We start from the raw sequence: 16041 nt of genomic DNA on the forward strand, positions 1-16041 counted from the left end.
TAGCCTCTCAGGCTATTCTAATTCATGCACGAAAGTAATGCATCTATGCAATGCGATGCTTTGATGCATATGAATGAAATGCTTGCATATACAAGGATATATCTCATAGTTGGTCATATCATCAACCCTCTAAGAGAAAGTAGTTTCGATTAAAACTTAAGCACACAATAGAATAGTGCCCTGAATTGCTTTAATCAACCTCCGAAGGTTGTGACTTGGTGCTCTAAAAACCATTATAGTGAAAGGCCAATGGCTGATGAAAGCCAATAGAGATAATTCCAATAGTTGATGTGATGAGAGCCAAAAGTCCGTAAGATATATCACTTGATGAAAATCAACACACCATTAAAACCAATATATCATGCCCCAATCCTTGACTTGGTTACGAGGTGAAAACCAATATTCCTACAAAAAGATGCGAAGGTCTAGTATACAGGGGGTAACTTAAGTGGGTGGAGAACTACTTACAGTGGTGAGAACCTTAAGTGGGTGGAGAACTACTTACAGTGGTGAGAACCTGCATGTTAGAGAGAAGAAATTTCAATATTAAAATGTAACTCGCATTATTTTTGAAGGATGTAACTTGCATTATTAATATAGTAACAAAAAATATAAATAGATAAGTTGATGAAAGCTTGCTTATGATCAAGCTTTTGTGGACTTACTTTCTGAGCGTCATGCTCTAGTTGATATCGCAACTCTGGGTTGCTTCGACTGTCAACTTGAACTTAGTCTCGTAGGGGATAAAACATTGCATTGAAAATGAGTTAGTGATATGTTGTCAAAGGTTAGATAGCCACATGTATGAGTAGTGCAAATAATCACATGCTAGAGTTAACTTGTATTGGTGAAGTCCTGCAAGTTAGTGAGGGAAAAGAATTCTAAGGTTCACCCAAAGCTAAGAAGCATTAAACCTCGGAGCTAATACGGCAAAAGACATGTTATACAAATCTGGCATACGCGAATCTAAGAAGCATGAAGAAAAAAGATGTCTAAGAAAGCAAACAAAGGTTTAAGTCTTAGCTGGTTATCACGTGTAACGTTCACCCGATGAACTGTGCAGAGTTCCAAGCTTAATGACCCAAAAATTTTGTGCACTTTTACCAAAGTGGTTATCGCAGCTAGATGATCATCGATCGAAGGTGTATGTGTCATGCTCGGACATCAACTCCGGAAGCCGAAACAATGTTTGATCAGGTAGACGTTAGCTGTGAGCTTAAGCGGCTAAGGGATTTGCTCTTTCACCGTTGAGCTTTAGCAACCCGTGGCCTTTTGATAGAAAACCAATAAGGTAATGCCCTTCATCATGTTCTTTATAGAAGACCACGACCTTGGCAAATGGCATCCAAGATGATTATTGATCAAGATATGCACGTAGATAGTGTGCGGGATGAACAATTGTAAGAGGAAACCAAAGCTTATTACAAAACTGAAACTATTGAATACGTATAATGTATTAAGCTGTACTCCATAGGTAAGTGTTTATTCATGTTGCGGTAATATGACAAATAGAAACAGAAATTGAACCTTACCATATAAATTAGAATGGTTTATTCGGTAGAACACGTACCTTCAATGTAAGAGGTTTTAGGATTGAATCCCAACAAAACAGTATTTTTGCTAATTTAATTTGTGGACTTACATTGTTTCTTTCCTCTAGCGAAGATGGGCCGCACCCTCGCGAGGGTTGGCTTCTGGAGGTTCTCTGAGGACAACTTGATTTGCGACTTTGCAAGGTTAACCGTGCTGGCCTCTAGCCTCGCGTGCGTTCGGAATGTGCAGGCTGAACTGCATGGCACTCAAACCCTCGCGAGGTTGCATGCGCGGGAGGGAACTTGCACCGGACCTTGCCGTGCTCCTGTCTGGCTTCTCTTTGATGAACCATCGAGGGTGATGTTATGCAATTGACTATGCTTAGCAACTTGCTTGGCACCTTCGATTCGTGACCTTGTTAAGCTTAAGTTGATGAGACCTTATGACCTGTGTTCCGTGAGGGTTCTTGCCTAGCTTGTTGTTGATGTGGAACTTGCTGCCAAGCTGTAATGGCGAGCGGCCGGTAGCTTTGATATTGCATTACATGGCAGTTCACTTTAAGGACGCACAAAAACTATACCATGCGTGGGTGATAACATTTCTGCATGTGGTCTAGACCCAGAGCTTCGGGGGACGGAAGCTTCTTTTCGTGTTTCTTGCTTTCTTCACTTTGTGAGGCTATACTACGAGGGTTCGGCTCCGACGGTACTTCGAGGGTTCTTGCTTGAGAGATACTGCGAGGATTTGGCTCCGGCGATACTGCGAGGGTTTTTGCTTGCAGAGTTGTTGTACCTGAGAGCTGAGGTGACGAATGGAGCGCTGTCTGGCTGCTTGAGCATGCACTTGCATGTAACGTGTTGTGTTTTTTAGCTTTGCTACTGTGCTGCCTAGCAGCCTCGATGCCATCCTGTGGTGTTCGGCAGCTTCGATGCTTCACTTTTGGCCATATGAGAGTGTTGGAATGCAGGGCTCTTGATCTCTGACAGCTTTGATCGACTTGACGATCGGATGTGATATGCGGCTGTGTAGATGACGCAGAGATAACGTGGAGCTTCGATCGCTTGGTTGAGTCGATCGGAGGTGGCTTTGCACTGCATCCTCGTGTCATGCCTTGGGTATAGTAGTTTCGAGTTGCATGCAACATACGGCGACGAGTGCAGCTTGGATCGATGGTCTGCACCCTCGCTCTGCCTTGGTGCCTGGCAACCTCGCATGCACGCAGGACTGACTGTAACGATGTTGCTGCTGAGTTGCTAAGGGGTGTTTGGGAGGCATGTGCTAAATTTTAGCACATGTCACATCGGATGTTTGGACACTAATTAGGAGTATTAAACATAGTCTAATTACAAAACTAATTGCACAACCCCTAGGCTAAATCGCGAGACGAATCTATTAAGCCTAATTAGTCCATGATTTGACAATGTGGTGCTACAGTAACCATTCACTAATGATGGATTAATTAGGCTTAATAGATTCGTCTCGCGATTTAGCCTAGGGGTTGTGCAATTAATTTTGTAATTAGACTATGTTTAATACTCCTAATTAGTGTCCAAACATCCGATGTGACAGGTGCTAAAATTTAGCACCTGCTATCCAAACACCCACTTAAGTTGCCAAAACTAGAATGCAGCTTTCCTCCTCGAGATCGGCGCTTGCCGCGGGGATTGTTTCCACGAGGGTCGAGCTTGCCGCGGATGTTGGCGCTTGCCGCAAGAGTACGGTGGAGCTTTCCGCAGGTCGGGGCTTGTTGCTGCGAGGGTTCTTGCACCTGGGAACTGAGGTGATGGACAGCTTTGCCTGGCTGCGACTAGATGCACCAACGTGCTTAGTGAGACGAACCTCGTGTAGTTAAACACAAACCATTAAGAAACAAGGTGTCAGTCGATTTTTACTTTTACAAAGTCAAATGAAAGACATCGAAGGTAACAAGATTAAAGTATTTTATTTGAAGAAATGAATTATAACCCTCGTTATTCCAGTAGCCAGCTGAGTTTTGGCGAGGTGGCTTAATTTTCTTGGAGTTCTGATTGGTTGGTCATGCTTTGGAAATAGTGCAAGCAAAGCTGACGCAGAGGATAACCCATCTATTTTGCACAGATAGAGGACCCTCGATGATGTTTTGGCAAGCTGGGAAGCCTCGGGTAGTAAGGTTCACTCTCCTTTTCTCCTTTGGTGGTAATCGTGAGTTTCTTATTACACGCTGGCTACCTCTGACGCGAGCGCTGGTAACGTAGCAGATTATAGCAGTAACACTCGCAGCCAACAATTATTGCGTTTTTCAAGTCAAATGAACAGTGAGTGTGCCGGCCGTTGGACACCGTTCGCTTGTTTCAAACTTGCGATCGAAACGGTTCGTGCGTCAAGCGTACATGAACGGAGCCAAGCAATGCTGTGTGGTGTGGATGAACGACGCACGTGTACGTGCACGTGTAAGCCCTGCATCCGGACGCTGCTCAACACTGGCCCGATCGTCAGGAGATGTTGGCTGCTGCTTGCATCGTCTCTGCAATGTACCTCTTGAGTTTTCACATCCACCGTTTCTTTGCCGCGAGTAACAATAAAATGCCAGTTTCAACAATTTGCACCGCGTTCCAGCAACTAACTTTTCTCTTCGTGTCTTCTAGATCAATGGCATCAAGACGTGCCGCGGACAAAAGTGATGTGTCCACCTCAACAAGGGAAGGCCCTCTGTGAACCATTCGGCGATAGTGTGGACCAAGCGGACAAGAGGGCAAGAGCCCGTCAACTTTTCGCCTTCTTTTGAGAAAACAAAACAGGTCTATATCTTTTGAAAATGTAGTACTAGTGATTTGTGTACTAGCATGTTTTCTTAGGCGAATGATTGATTTGATTTGGTGCCAATTGCCAAAGGACACTCTTATTGGACGACTAGTGTACTTTTGATGAATAGTGACGCTTTGTGGTACGAATTATTACTTGTAACTGTCACGAGTGGCTGTTGCGCTGCACCACATGAAGGGTTTTTAACTGTAAAAGAGCTCTTATTCTAAATCAAAGTAATAATAACTAAAAATGTACTTCCTCCATCAATATAACTACTGAGATATTCTAAATCAAACTATCTAACGTTTGACCAAACTTATAGAAAAAATTAACATATACCACATCAAAGATATAAAATATGAAAATAAAAATAGATCTAATGGTGCTCATTTTCTATCTCCTGCTGCAGATTAACTAAGCTTGGTAACTACTCTCCTTTAACCATAATTGTACAAGAGGTTTAATCAACAATACATGAATTCGTCAATATGAAGGATCTACAAGCTCAGTTTCTCGAAAGTGCTTATAGTACTAGGACATGCATTCATATGGTTGAGTGCGTATTTATGTGAGCGTCTGCGTCTACGCCGTGTCTGTACCGTGTTTCGGTAAAAAAAAAAACGATCTGTGAATTCAACTCAGTGCATATAAACCTCATGCCATCAACCAGCCGGAAAGGCAAAAGTGACAATTTCAAATTTTAATTTAGGCTTGGGCCAAGCCCATGGAAGGAGCAAAGCCGGACCATGCATGTTATTAATTCAGGCTACTGAGGCCCATATGCTTGAACCAACTGGACCGGCTAGCTATCGCCTGTTCGACTAGCAATTATTTTTTAACCTCATGTTTCACATGTTATATACGCCTTCTGTTGTCGTACATCGATAAAGTTTTGACTATAATTTTCATCCTCAATGTGCCCAATATTATTTGTAGAAAGTAGAGTTATAAAGCATTAAAAATCACAGATATATTTGTGTTAAAAGGTACTTTCGTGTCTCGTACATTTATTATTATAAACACATTTTAATAGATACCCCCCTTGCCCAAAAACTGTTCGTTTAGAAAATTTTAGGCAAGATAATAGCAATGCTAAAAGTCCAAAGTACCTCTAATAGTTCTTCTTAATCGGACGGATTACCGAGTAGAATTAATTATGCATGCACGCTTGTAGTAATTGTCGGACCTATTAGCCTTCCTTATTTAGCGACTCTGGTTCGGGCATCAATGGTGGGAGTAAATAATCGATTCGTTAATTGGACCAGAAGGTATTATGAGGGTCTTTGTTGGATAGTCTGAAAGATATATAAACACTCTTTGTGGGATAAATTTTGAAGGCTAAATAAATAGTTTTATTGGGATGGAGGGAGTAATAACAGTAACAATGTACTATGAAACCATGAGAAATTGATAACATAAACCGGAGGATGTATATCTTAGTCATACAAAAAAATTAGGTAGCAAATGGACCTTAACCATGATATCCTGAAATATATTGTTTGTTAAACTAGTTTCACTGAAATCAAAAAAGTTTTTTAGTTGAAACTTAGACTGAATTAGGCAGTACAGTAGTAGCTTTTAGTAACGCTACAAAAATCCCAAAACAGCTGTTTCAGCGACAGGTAACCGGAAATCGCTGCTCTGGCCACACGATTTTTGTTGTTCTGTACGGCCGTACTATGCCCTCCTTTGGCACGGCTTAAGCAAAAAAGGACTTCGGCCTCATATGACAGTACTAAATACCGCACATTACTGTAGCGCAAAGTTGGAATGAATACTGAGATCTCCGAACGAAAGAAGGAGGTGAAACCATACCAAACGAGGCCTATCTCATTCACGACGGGTCACGCCCGCGCCGCAAAACCTCGTCGCGGGTCTGGACCGACCCTGGCCCATCCGCCGCACCCGCACCAAGCACCATACGCCGGCGATTGGTGCCGCTGCCAATGGCCACCGCCGCAGCACCAAAATCCCTCCCGTTCCTCACCACCGCAACCACCAATTCCACCCGCACCACCCGGCCCTCAGCTGCCCGCTCACACACACCGCGGCCCTCCCCAACCTCTTGTTCCTGCGTCGGACGCCGCGCTCCCGCTCCCGCGGTCGCTGCCTCTCCTCGCTTCGGCAGTGCTTGCAGGGCTCAGTTCCCCCTTCGATCTCTTCTCCTTCATCGAGCGGCAGCCTCGCCTTCAGCGGCGGCAGCGGCGGAAGGTACCTCGGCGCGAACGAAATGTTGATTTGTGGCGTAGTTGACTGGATGATGTTAAATCATGCGTTTCTGATATCTGAAGGGATGTCTGACCCGGAGTTGAGGCTGGTGCTCGAGCTCGCCACCGACGAGGAGCTGCTGGAGTTCGAGGAGATTCTCTACGGCACCAGGTTCGATTGCCCCCTGATTTTTCTCATGCTGTTTGGCCTATTTAGCTCTGATATAGCTGCATCAGTTGGTTTAAGTGTTAGTATATTGGGTCCTTAAGACAAAATTGGATAGGTTGATTTGAGATTTTGAATAACGGTGTGCATCTGCAGCAAATGATGGGGTATGTATGCAGCAAGCAAATCCAGATTGATACTAGTTGTTTTGGTTGATTACTCTTGTGCAACTGTCCGATGGTGATGCCATTGTGCCAGTTCAGGGCCTATTACTGTTTGTATTTGGTGCTAGCTAATTTCCGCACCTCAAGTTCAACAACGGTGACAAAGAAGCTTGACTCGATATTACATAATTTGGCAAGTGTATTTCCAGCCTTGCTACTTTACTCCCTTCCCATTCCAAATGTTGGTCATTTTGGACTTGTGCACAAGGATTAAGAAAGTAGGTCAAATGACCTTGGTGCCCTTCATCTGTACTATATTGGGGAAGATCACTCATGCACTTGTGAGAGTTGTAGCATTTATTAAGTAGGGACAAGGAAGAAGGAAGGAAAGGGTAAAATGTGCATAGAAATTCTAGAATGAGTTACATTTATAGAAATGTTAAGAAGGCTTACATTTGGAATCGGAGGGAGTAGTTGCTTGTAAATATGCAACAGGAATGCAGAAACAGTAACATCAGTTGCTACACCGTATGTGTAGAATAAAATACATATTGGCATTATAATGTATCATCTATGAGACAAACATGATGGAGACATTAGCCATTGAGCAATTGTATTGTTTTTTATGTTGAAAGTTCAACTTATTTCTCCTTTTCTCTTCCATTTTTTCTTCTGTGTATTGGTCTGATGTTAAGAATTTGAAGAACAGTTGATCATCCTTGTTTCCTTTTCTTGATTCTTTCTTTAATTTGCTCACGTAGTTATCAGTCTATCACCTACCTGATTTTTCTACATGGGGTGCCATAAAATGTCGTGGTGCTAGATCTTCGTATTGTACTATTCCTCTATTTCACTTGCCCAAAATAAAAGTGTCTTTCCTTTGTTTTCAGCTATTTTAGTCCATTGCTAAAATCAATTGCAAGAAGACCGAACTCAGATTCTGTTGTTGTTTTGGATGATATCGAGGAGAGAGATCTTTTCATCTCAAAATTGGAGTCGAGGTTTCTGTATCTTGCCGCAGATGCTCGCTCGATTATAAGGTCAGTCAAGTAGAAAAATGACCCTTTAGGTTTCTGTAGCTCATCACTTTCTTGATGCTTTTACAAGAACACGCTACACTTTTCACTGTTTGTTCTTCATAGGGGGTGGAGACCATCTTACAGAGATGTCTTGCTTGGAGTAAGAAAAAAACTTGGTGTTCAGTGCTCTAGTAAATTGTCTACTGCAGACCTTGAGGCAGAAATATTTCTTCACCTTGTGAATGAATATTCAAGGTACTTACATATCCGCTGGATAAAAAGAATACCCATAAGCATATCTACAAAATAAATTGTCCTTGGGACATGTGGAAAAGTGTTTAATTTGTATGCACATGAACATAGTGCCATGCTAGCTTTCAACTCAAACAACTCTATTTGTTTATTAAATGCAAATCCTCTTGCAAGTCCACTATTGTAACAGTAACTTTTTTTTTTGAATTCCCACGCATCAGCCATCAGAAAGACCCAGCTTCATTTCCTTGGGATAAACAAAAATCTCCAAATGAGATCTCTAGCCTTGGAGTTAACAAGTGGAAGGTGCTTACTGATGCAGCTTGGAAGATTGGGGCAAAGGGACTAGAAAGTACCTTTTTAAAGGTTCTTTGCCATCCTCATTCTTTTTTATCCTTTTCCTTTGTGACCCTCTAATTTTCTGACAAATATAATTTTTCATCTTTATGGAAGGGTGGTAGTGCGTTGACCGTGAAGACGATATATGAATCGGTAGGCTACAGTTTTTGTGTTAAAATCTTGAATTCTATTGGTTCTCACTGCAGTGATGTTTGTTAATATCACTTACCATTATGTTAGTTAGCCAGTAGACTATCTGGAAAGTTGGTGATGGAGGCTGCAAATTATGAGATAAAGAAAGAACTTGTTAAGCAGGTATACCTATTTTGATAATGTTTGCTTTAATGTTCCTGACTTTTATGTGCTCATTTGGAAATTGTCTTAACAGACCAATACATCCTTTCAGCTGCTCCTCTTGATTTTGCTTGAATTGCCTATAGTGTTTCTTATCTTAATATAGGCCTTTATTTTTCATCTGCATCTGGACAAATGCATTGCAAAGCTTGTCTTTTTAATAGACTGTACTCAAACATTGCACTAGATATTTGCTATTACCTTGATTGAATTAATATAGGCAAGTAATGAAGTTTCCGTTTCCAGGGTGGGCGGTTGGCTGCTGTTAACCTGGAGTCTAGAGCTGGCTTGCTTGCAGCTAGGCAGGTAATATGATCTTTGGTTAGCAATTACATTGGCCCCAATCCCCACACATCTATCTTATATGCACCATTCTGGATGTCATGTTTCAATACTCCTCTTGAATGCTTGCAGGGTTTGGCTCGTGCAGCATCGAGATATGCTGGACTTAGGAGTGTCATGACATTTCTTGGACCAATGTACGCTTCTTCTAATAGTAAAGTTTGAAAAATGTTGATTCTGCATTTGTTTTCTAAAAAAATTATTATTAGATTTTGAATCATTCTACCACATTTCAAACATCACCATGAGCAGCTTAAATTATTGCATTTTTGTTTATTGCTGTATGATGTTCTAATTGCTTCATAAACCTGTAGTGCTGAATTTATGCCTTGCAGTATCTACCTTGGGGCACAAACTATATAAATCAGAATTCCCTTCATGCATCGGAATGTCATGGTCTGTTGGTAATCAATATGATTTCTTTGCGCTTAACTTTGCTCAGAATGTGGGGGACTCTCTTGGCTGATATTGTGATTCAAATGCTGGGGACGGATTATGCTAGGATTGTGCAGGCAATCTATGCAATTGCTCAGGTGAAGTTCATAATATTTCATCTCTTTTATCACGTGAGGCATTATTTTGTCTAGCTGCATTGGCTCATATTTGTTCTCCTGAACAGATTCGTCTGACTCGGACAAGTTACATAGAACCTCATGAAGAATGACCAAGTGCGATCGTTACTCAACTAGCCTAACTGGCATTCTGATCTCTAAATTATTACCACCCCATAGTGTACACTCTAACCATGAAGATCATTACCGCGGATTCGGATGCACTACTCCACGGGACAATGAGGTTAGGCTTTCAGACATTGTAGGACTGCTGCTTCATGTAAGTGCACAAGACAACAGAGCGATTACAAGACAGCACAACAGGAATGGTTTGTGCTTACTGATAGCTACTTTCTGAATGCATAATTAGAACTTGATGTACAGCTTAGCAAAGTTACCTAATTGTGACAATGGAAATATAGTAGTGTTTAACAAAGAGCTCCACAATGGCCATTTGGGCGACCTACTCTGTGAACGCGGAAGTTGTGACTGAATTTACTTCCGCTTCACACTTCCACGGGGCCCCGAAGTTGTAGACCATGCTTTCCGCTCTGCTCCAGTTGAATAGTGTAAAATATTCCTGCTCTGATCCTAAACTATTCCCTTCTAAGGTTCGGTTAGGCAAGGCATATCTCATTGGCATTACCTGATGCCACAACCCACGGACATGCTTGTACATGAACAACAGGGCGGAATTTGTATCTGGGACCTTACATGTTTCCTATATATGTAAGGGTTACTAATTCATGTTCTTCACCTTATGTGAATTTTATCATGATGCCCCCTTGCCAATGTCAGAACCTTGGAGGCTTTTCGAAGTATATTATCCATCTTTTCTTGATAGCTTAAAAATTTCGGTAAGCTGGTTGGTGCATGAAACTAAATACCTAATGAAAAAAAAGTGTTGGCCACAAAAATTAGCATGACGCCATCACCTTGGCCATGAGCTGCCGAAGGATATGCATACGGTCTCTGTTAGCATATCTGAAAAACACAAAGGCTCTGCATGCAAGATTCCCAGAGCAGAGCAGAGGAAGAGGAACCATGTTGTGAGCGCATGTCTAGAAGGATGCCTGGCCACATTGTTTACAGAGCTCGTCGCGATCACGCGCGCACACTCCTCCACCAGACCGCCGAGGCTTTCTAAATCCCGGGCACTTACCGCGTGAGACTCAGGCGCCGATGGAACCACCACTCCTGCCGCGGCGACCCTCCCTCGCACGCTGCTGGGCGCCATAAAGCGCAGGGATCCCCGGCGTCCGTCCGGCGACATGGCCGCTGCTAATGACAAGGCGATGGTGATCAGCCTGGGGAGCTCGCGGCGGCGGAAGCGCGGCGAGATGCTGTTCCGGTTCGAGTCGTTCTGCCAGCCCGGGTATCCTGCGCCGCTGCCCGCCGGGGCCGCCTTCAAGGACAACGTCAGGGCGCTGCTCGGCCTGGCGCACCTGGAGGCCGGCGCGCAGGGCGAGACCAGGTGCTGGTCGTTCCAGCTCGAGCTGCACCGCCACCCGCCCACCGTCGTCAGGCTCTTCGTCGTCGAGGAGGAGGTCGGCGTGTCGCCGCAGCGCCAGTGCCACCTCTGCCGTCACGTCGGTACTACTCACCCTTGCTGCTGTCTCTGTCGATCGCATTCGCATATACTGCTGAACCTTTGCATGCAATCAACGCCGACGTAAGTACACCATTGGGACGTGCATGATACATCAGGCAGCCAAAGTACATGACATAGGTCAATTAGGTGTCAGATGATATCATCACTAGTTCTCACCCTCATGAAAGATCAGACCCCCCCCCCCCCCCCCCCCCCCCCCCCCCCCCCCCAAAAAAAAAAAAAAAAAAAAAAACCCAACAATTTTATCAAGTGCAACCAACGATCCACTGCACTCTGATCTTTCAGAAACTGCACCGAGCAACTCGATCAGGTATGCTCACTGCCAGGTAAAACCCCGTGGTGTTTCAGGCTGGGGACGGCATCTGATCTGCAGCAAAAGGTTCCACTTCGTGCTGCCCAAGAGGGAACTGTCGGTGGAGGCCGACGGCCTGCACTACGGGATCAACCACGGCTCCGAGAAACCGTCGAAAGGGACGGCGACCTCCAGGGGCCACCTGCTGCACGGCGTCGTGCACCTCAACGGCTTCGGCCACCTCGTCGCCCTCCACGGCTTCGAGGGCGGCTCCGACTTCATCGCCGGCCACCAGATCATGGACCTCTGGGACCGCATGTGCGCCGCCCTGAACGTCAGGTGTGTGCTTATATTATGCCGCGCTCGCTGCGTATGATCTGTGCATGACTCGTGTTCGGTCTCGATCTGCAAGGATGGTGAGCCTCGTCGACACGGCGAGGAAGGGGCACATGGAGCTGCGGCTGCTGCACGGCGTCGCGTACGGCGGCACGTGGTTTGGGCGGTGGGGCTACAGGTTCGGCCGCCCCAGCTACGGCGTCGCGCTGCCGTCGTACCAGCAGTCGCTGCACGCGCTGCAGTCCGTGCCGCTCTGCGTGCTCGTGCCGCACCTCTCCTGCTTCAGCCAGGACCTCCCCGTCGTGGTCGCCAAGTACCAGGCCATCAGCGGCCACAAGCTGCTCGGTCTCGGCGACCTCCTCCGCTTCATGCTCGAGCTGCGGGCGCGCCTCCCTGCGGCCTCCGTCACCGCCATGGACTACCGGGGCATCATGTCGGAGGCCTCGTGCCGGTGGTCCGCCAAGCGCGTGGACATGGCGGCGCGCGCCGTTGTGGACGCGCTCCGCCGCCGGGCCGAGCCGTCCGCGCGGTGGGTCACGCGGCAGGAGGTGCGCGACGCGGCGCGCGCCTACATCGGCGACACGGGGCTCCTCGACTTCGTGCTCAAGTCCCTCGGCAACCACATCGTCGGCAACTACGTCGTGCGCCGCGCCATGAACCCCGTGACCAAGGTGCTCGAGTACTGCCTGGAGGACGTGTCCAGCGTGCTCCCGGCGGCCGGCAGCGTGCCGAGCGGCGGCTGCAAGGTGCGGGTGCGGTTCCAGCTCACGCGTGCGCAGCTCATGCGGGACCTGGCACACCTGTACCGCCACGTGCTCAAGGAGCCCAGCCAGGCGCTCACCGCCGGCGCGTTGGGCGCGATCCCCGTGGCAGTTCGGATGGTCCTGGACACCAAACACTTCGTCAAAGACTACCACGAAGGTTTCGCTCCGGTCAGCAGTGTTGGAGCTGGGCACGTCCACATCAGCCTGTGCTGCACGCTGCTCGTGAGGGACGGGACCCCGGAGCTCGTGGCGCCGTACGAGACGGTGACCTTGCCGGCGCATGCGACGGTGGGCGAGCTCAAGTGGGAGGTGCAGAGGCTGTTCAGGGAGATGTACCTGGGCCTGAGGACCTTCACGGCCGAGTCCGTCGTTGGGGTCGGCGTGAGCCAGGACGCCTGCCCGGTGCTCGGGCTGATCGACGTGGGAAGCGCCGTGGTGGTCGAAGGGTATGTCGGCGAGCAGCAGCAGCAGCTGGCGGCGGCGGACGAAGGCGTCCTACCGGGGAACGAGGTGGCGGCCGTGAGCGAGGGGGGATGCGACGGCGAGAGGGTCGTGGACTGCGTGTGCGGCGCGGACGACGATGACGGTGAGCGCATGGCGTGCTGCGACATCTGTGAGGCGTGGCAGCACACGCGGTGCGCGGGGATCAAGGACACCGACGACGTCCCGCACGTCTTCGTGTGCAGCCGGTGCGACAACGACGTGCTGTCGTTCCCTCCCTTAGCTTGAACTCTGTTACAAAACTTAAACAGCCGCGGCAGCAGCACGGGATAAACAAAGCAAACTTCAGATTCGAAAATTTGAACTTTAAGTTGAAAGAAGGGGAAATCGATTTGACATCGGCATTTCAAACTTTGAACTCGTATGGAATTTTTTTTTAAGAATCAGGAGGGGTTTAAACCTCAACTGAATAATAATATATATAAGTGAAAGAGACGAGTTACAACAGATGATGAGGGAAAAGAACGAAGGAGCATCAGGGAGGAAAGTGGTACGGATACTATCTGTCCGTTCATCCGATCAAAGGGGTTCAAACACTCAAATGGATAGTTCGTATCCAAATCCGGATGTTCAATATCCGTACTGAATCTAGATATATTTAATATGAGAATAGGACAAATATCATTACTCGACAAATCTTGACACTATTCATATCCGTATGCAATCCGAAAAAAAATAATTATCTGTATTTGCAACTGTTATATCCGTTTGTATCCGTTTGATCCAGTCCGTTTTCATTGGGGCGAATGGTTTCGCCGTTGCGCCTCCGGCTTCACGTCACGCGCTCCTGGCGTCGCACCCCTACGACCCATTCTTCACTCGCCTCGTTCCCCGATTATAGTTGTTCTCATCCACCCGTGCAGCTGTTCTACGCACCAGCCGTTCCGCTCGCTCTTGCCGGCGCTGGGGCACCACCTGCCGACTGCTCGCTCGTGCTCGGGGCGCTCACTGTTCTCCGCGCAGTGCCGCCCAATCTGCTTTCCGGCAGCGCTCCCCATCCCACTCCCACCCCTCCGGTCGTCCGATTTTTTCCGCTAGTCAATCTCCTCTGGCTTTCCGCTGCCCCCGTCCCGTGTCGTCCTCGTACCACCTCCCCGTGCACGCTAGTCCACATCCACCTCCCCCGGCTGCCGCCGCTAACCGCACCCCAATGATTCGAAACCCCCAACATTGCTGCTAATCCCCTTCACTCGGTCTTGTCGTTGCCGCTGGTGCCACCTACCTCGTGAGATTCCATGATTCCATCTCCATCCCCTAGGTAGAAATCCGTTCGGCGTCAATCAATCTCAAGGTGAGGAAAATCTGCCCTAGCTTGCTTGTATGATTGGTTTCAATTGGTTCACATGTTGTCTATTCTATTTTACCATTTAGTTTCTGAGTCTCCTTCTTATGAGTGCACCAATTATTTATATGTAATCAGCCTCACTAAATCATAATACAAAGGTTTCTTCAAAACTGGCTGATACATTGGTAATGCCTTTTCCTGTACTCTTAGGAATTATTTATACATTGGCAAACTGGCTGATATATTGTGATTTATTCAGGAGCTGGTATGTAGCTGTTCTTTACCCTGTGCAGCAGCAGAGCAATCTCTTTGACAAGTAGAAACTCATCTGGAAATTAAACTTCAAACTCGAAAAGTCTAAATTTGAACACAAATAGAAACAACACATTGCTGGATTATTTACCTCCATTGTTGTTCTTACTAGTACGCCTACCGCCGTCACCACTTGTTTGTGCAAAAGTGGACTAACAAGCCATGTGCAAATGGCCTAGCAATCTCTGTAAAAATAGGGGAGATGATATCGCATGTGCACCTGATTTCATTTGTTCTTTTATTGACCATTATCGTTGGGTTGATTACAATTAATCAAATGTCCCAGATCTCACAATACACTATTCATTGTCTTCCTCCCTGAATGTTGTGTGAATTGTGACCCCCTACTAGTTGGGCTTCCTAGGCTACGAGCGCATCGCACTCCCTTTATGCTCCAAACATCGAGAGGTGGCAGTGGCGGAGCGTAGTGGAGGCCAAAATAGGCCCTGGCCCCCATTGCCCAAGGAAAATTTCTACAGTAGCAGCAGAGGAGTCAGCAGCCAATAGCTCATGCCGTTCGCATGGCTCTCAACCTCTCACCACTCTCTTTTATTTTGCTCACCATTATATATTGCCTCACACTCCGCCACTGAGAGGTGGTGCTAAAATTATTTTGGGAGGCAAGCCTGGTGCGAGACACCTATTTGCTTCATGCTCATATATAGTAATGTTTTGTTCCAAATCACGGCAAGCTGATGTTGATTCCATTTTGGGAAAAGTCCCAATCCCAATGTATAATTTTTTTCTTTTGTGTTCCACTCAATGCATTTTTTTTCTCGTGCATTTCTATCACTGCTTCCTTTCTCTTTCTCCCACGTGCTACGTTTCTATTCCCATTTCCCGTGCGAAACATTCAGGACACGAGAAAACATAGGAAGAAAGAACGGTCAGGTGATCAAATAAAACATACTTTCAAGAGTGTTGTGCATTGAATTTTAAAATGCATGTCCACATAATTTATTTGTTGGCCATTTCCAAACCCTGCGAAAAAAGGTAGATGGGATAACATGACTACTTGAGTTCACCAGTTCAACACATGAAAACAAAAAAAGTTGAATAAATAGGTGCAATTGGTAGAATATCCACAGGCCAAAAGGCTTCGCACCTATTGATTAGGGAGAAAAAAGGGGAATAAACCAGAGACCATGTTCCTTCCCTTCCTTTGTGCAATGCAGATACTTTGCTATAAAAAAGCATACCAAATACCTAATTTGGATTAGCAAGCAGC

General features: G+C 46.3%; 2 protein-coding genes across 4 annotated transcripts; both read left to right on the forward strand.

Annotated features, from left to right (window-relative positions):
• Positions 1-6134: 6134 nt before the first annotated feature.
• Positions 6135-10478, forward strand: LOC117846086 (uncharacterized). Of its 3 annotated transcripts, XM_072292242.1 has the most exons (11): positions 6142-6528; positions 6609-6696; positions 7745-7894; positions 7997-8128; positions 8347-8491; positions 8579-8617; positions 8705-8779; positions 9065-9124; positions 9233-9297; positions 9603-9693; positions 9780-10478. In XM_072292242.1, exons 1-11 carry the CDS (start codon positions 6264-6266, stop codon positions 9822-9824), a joined length of 1155 nt encoding a protein of 384 aa, XP_072148343.1. In that variant the 5' UTR covers positions 6142-6263; the 3' UTR covers positions 9825-10478. The 3 variants fall into 3 exon arrangements, with proteins under 3 accessions (XP_072148344.1, XP_072148345.1, XP_072148343.1); XM_072292243.1 differs by lacking the exon at positions 9780-10478 and having other exon boundaries at positions 6135-6528; positions 9475-9614; XM_072292244.1 differs by lacking the exon at positions 9780-10478 and having other exon boundaries at positions 6136-6528; positions 9496-9628.
• A 136-nt stretch (positions 10479-10614) lies between these two features.
• On the forward strand, positions 10615-14871 carry LOC117846085 (PHD finger protein PERSISTENT TAPETAL CELL 1). The gene is made up of 3 exons (XM_034727189.2): positions 10615-11304; positions 11672-11954; positions 12028-14871. Exons 1-3 carry the CDS (start codon positions 10983-10985, stop codon positions 13442-13444), a joined length of 2022 nt encoding a protein of 673 aa, XP_034583080.1. The 5' UTR covers positions 10615-10982; the 3' UTR covers positions 13445-14871.
• Positions 14872-16041: the final 1170 nt, after the last annotated feature.

Source organism: Setaria viridis, chromosome 2 (genome assembly GCF_005286985.2).
Source record: "Setaria viridis chromosome 2, Setaria_viridis_v4.0, whole genome shotgun sequence".
Lineage (NCBI taxonomy): Eukaryota > Viridiplantae > Streptophyta > Magnoliopsida > Poales > Poaceae > Setaria > Setaria viridis.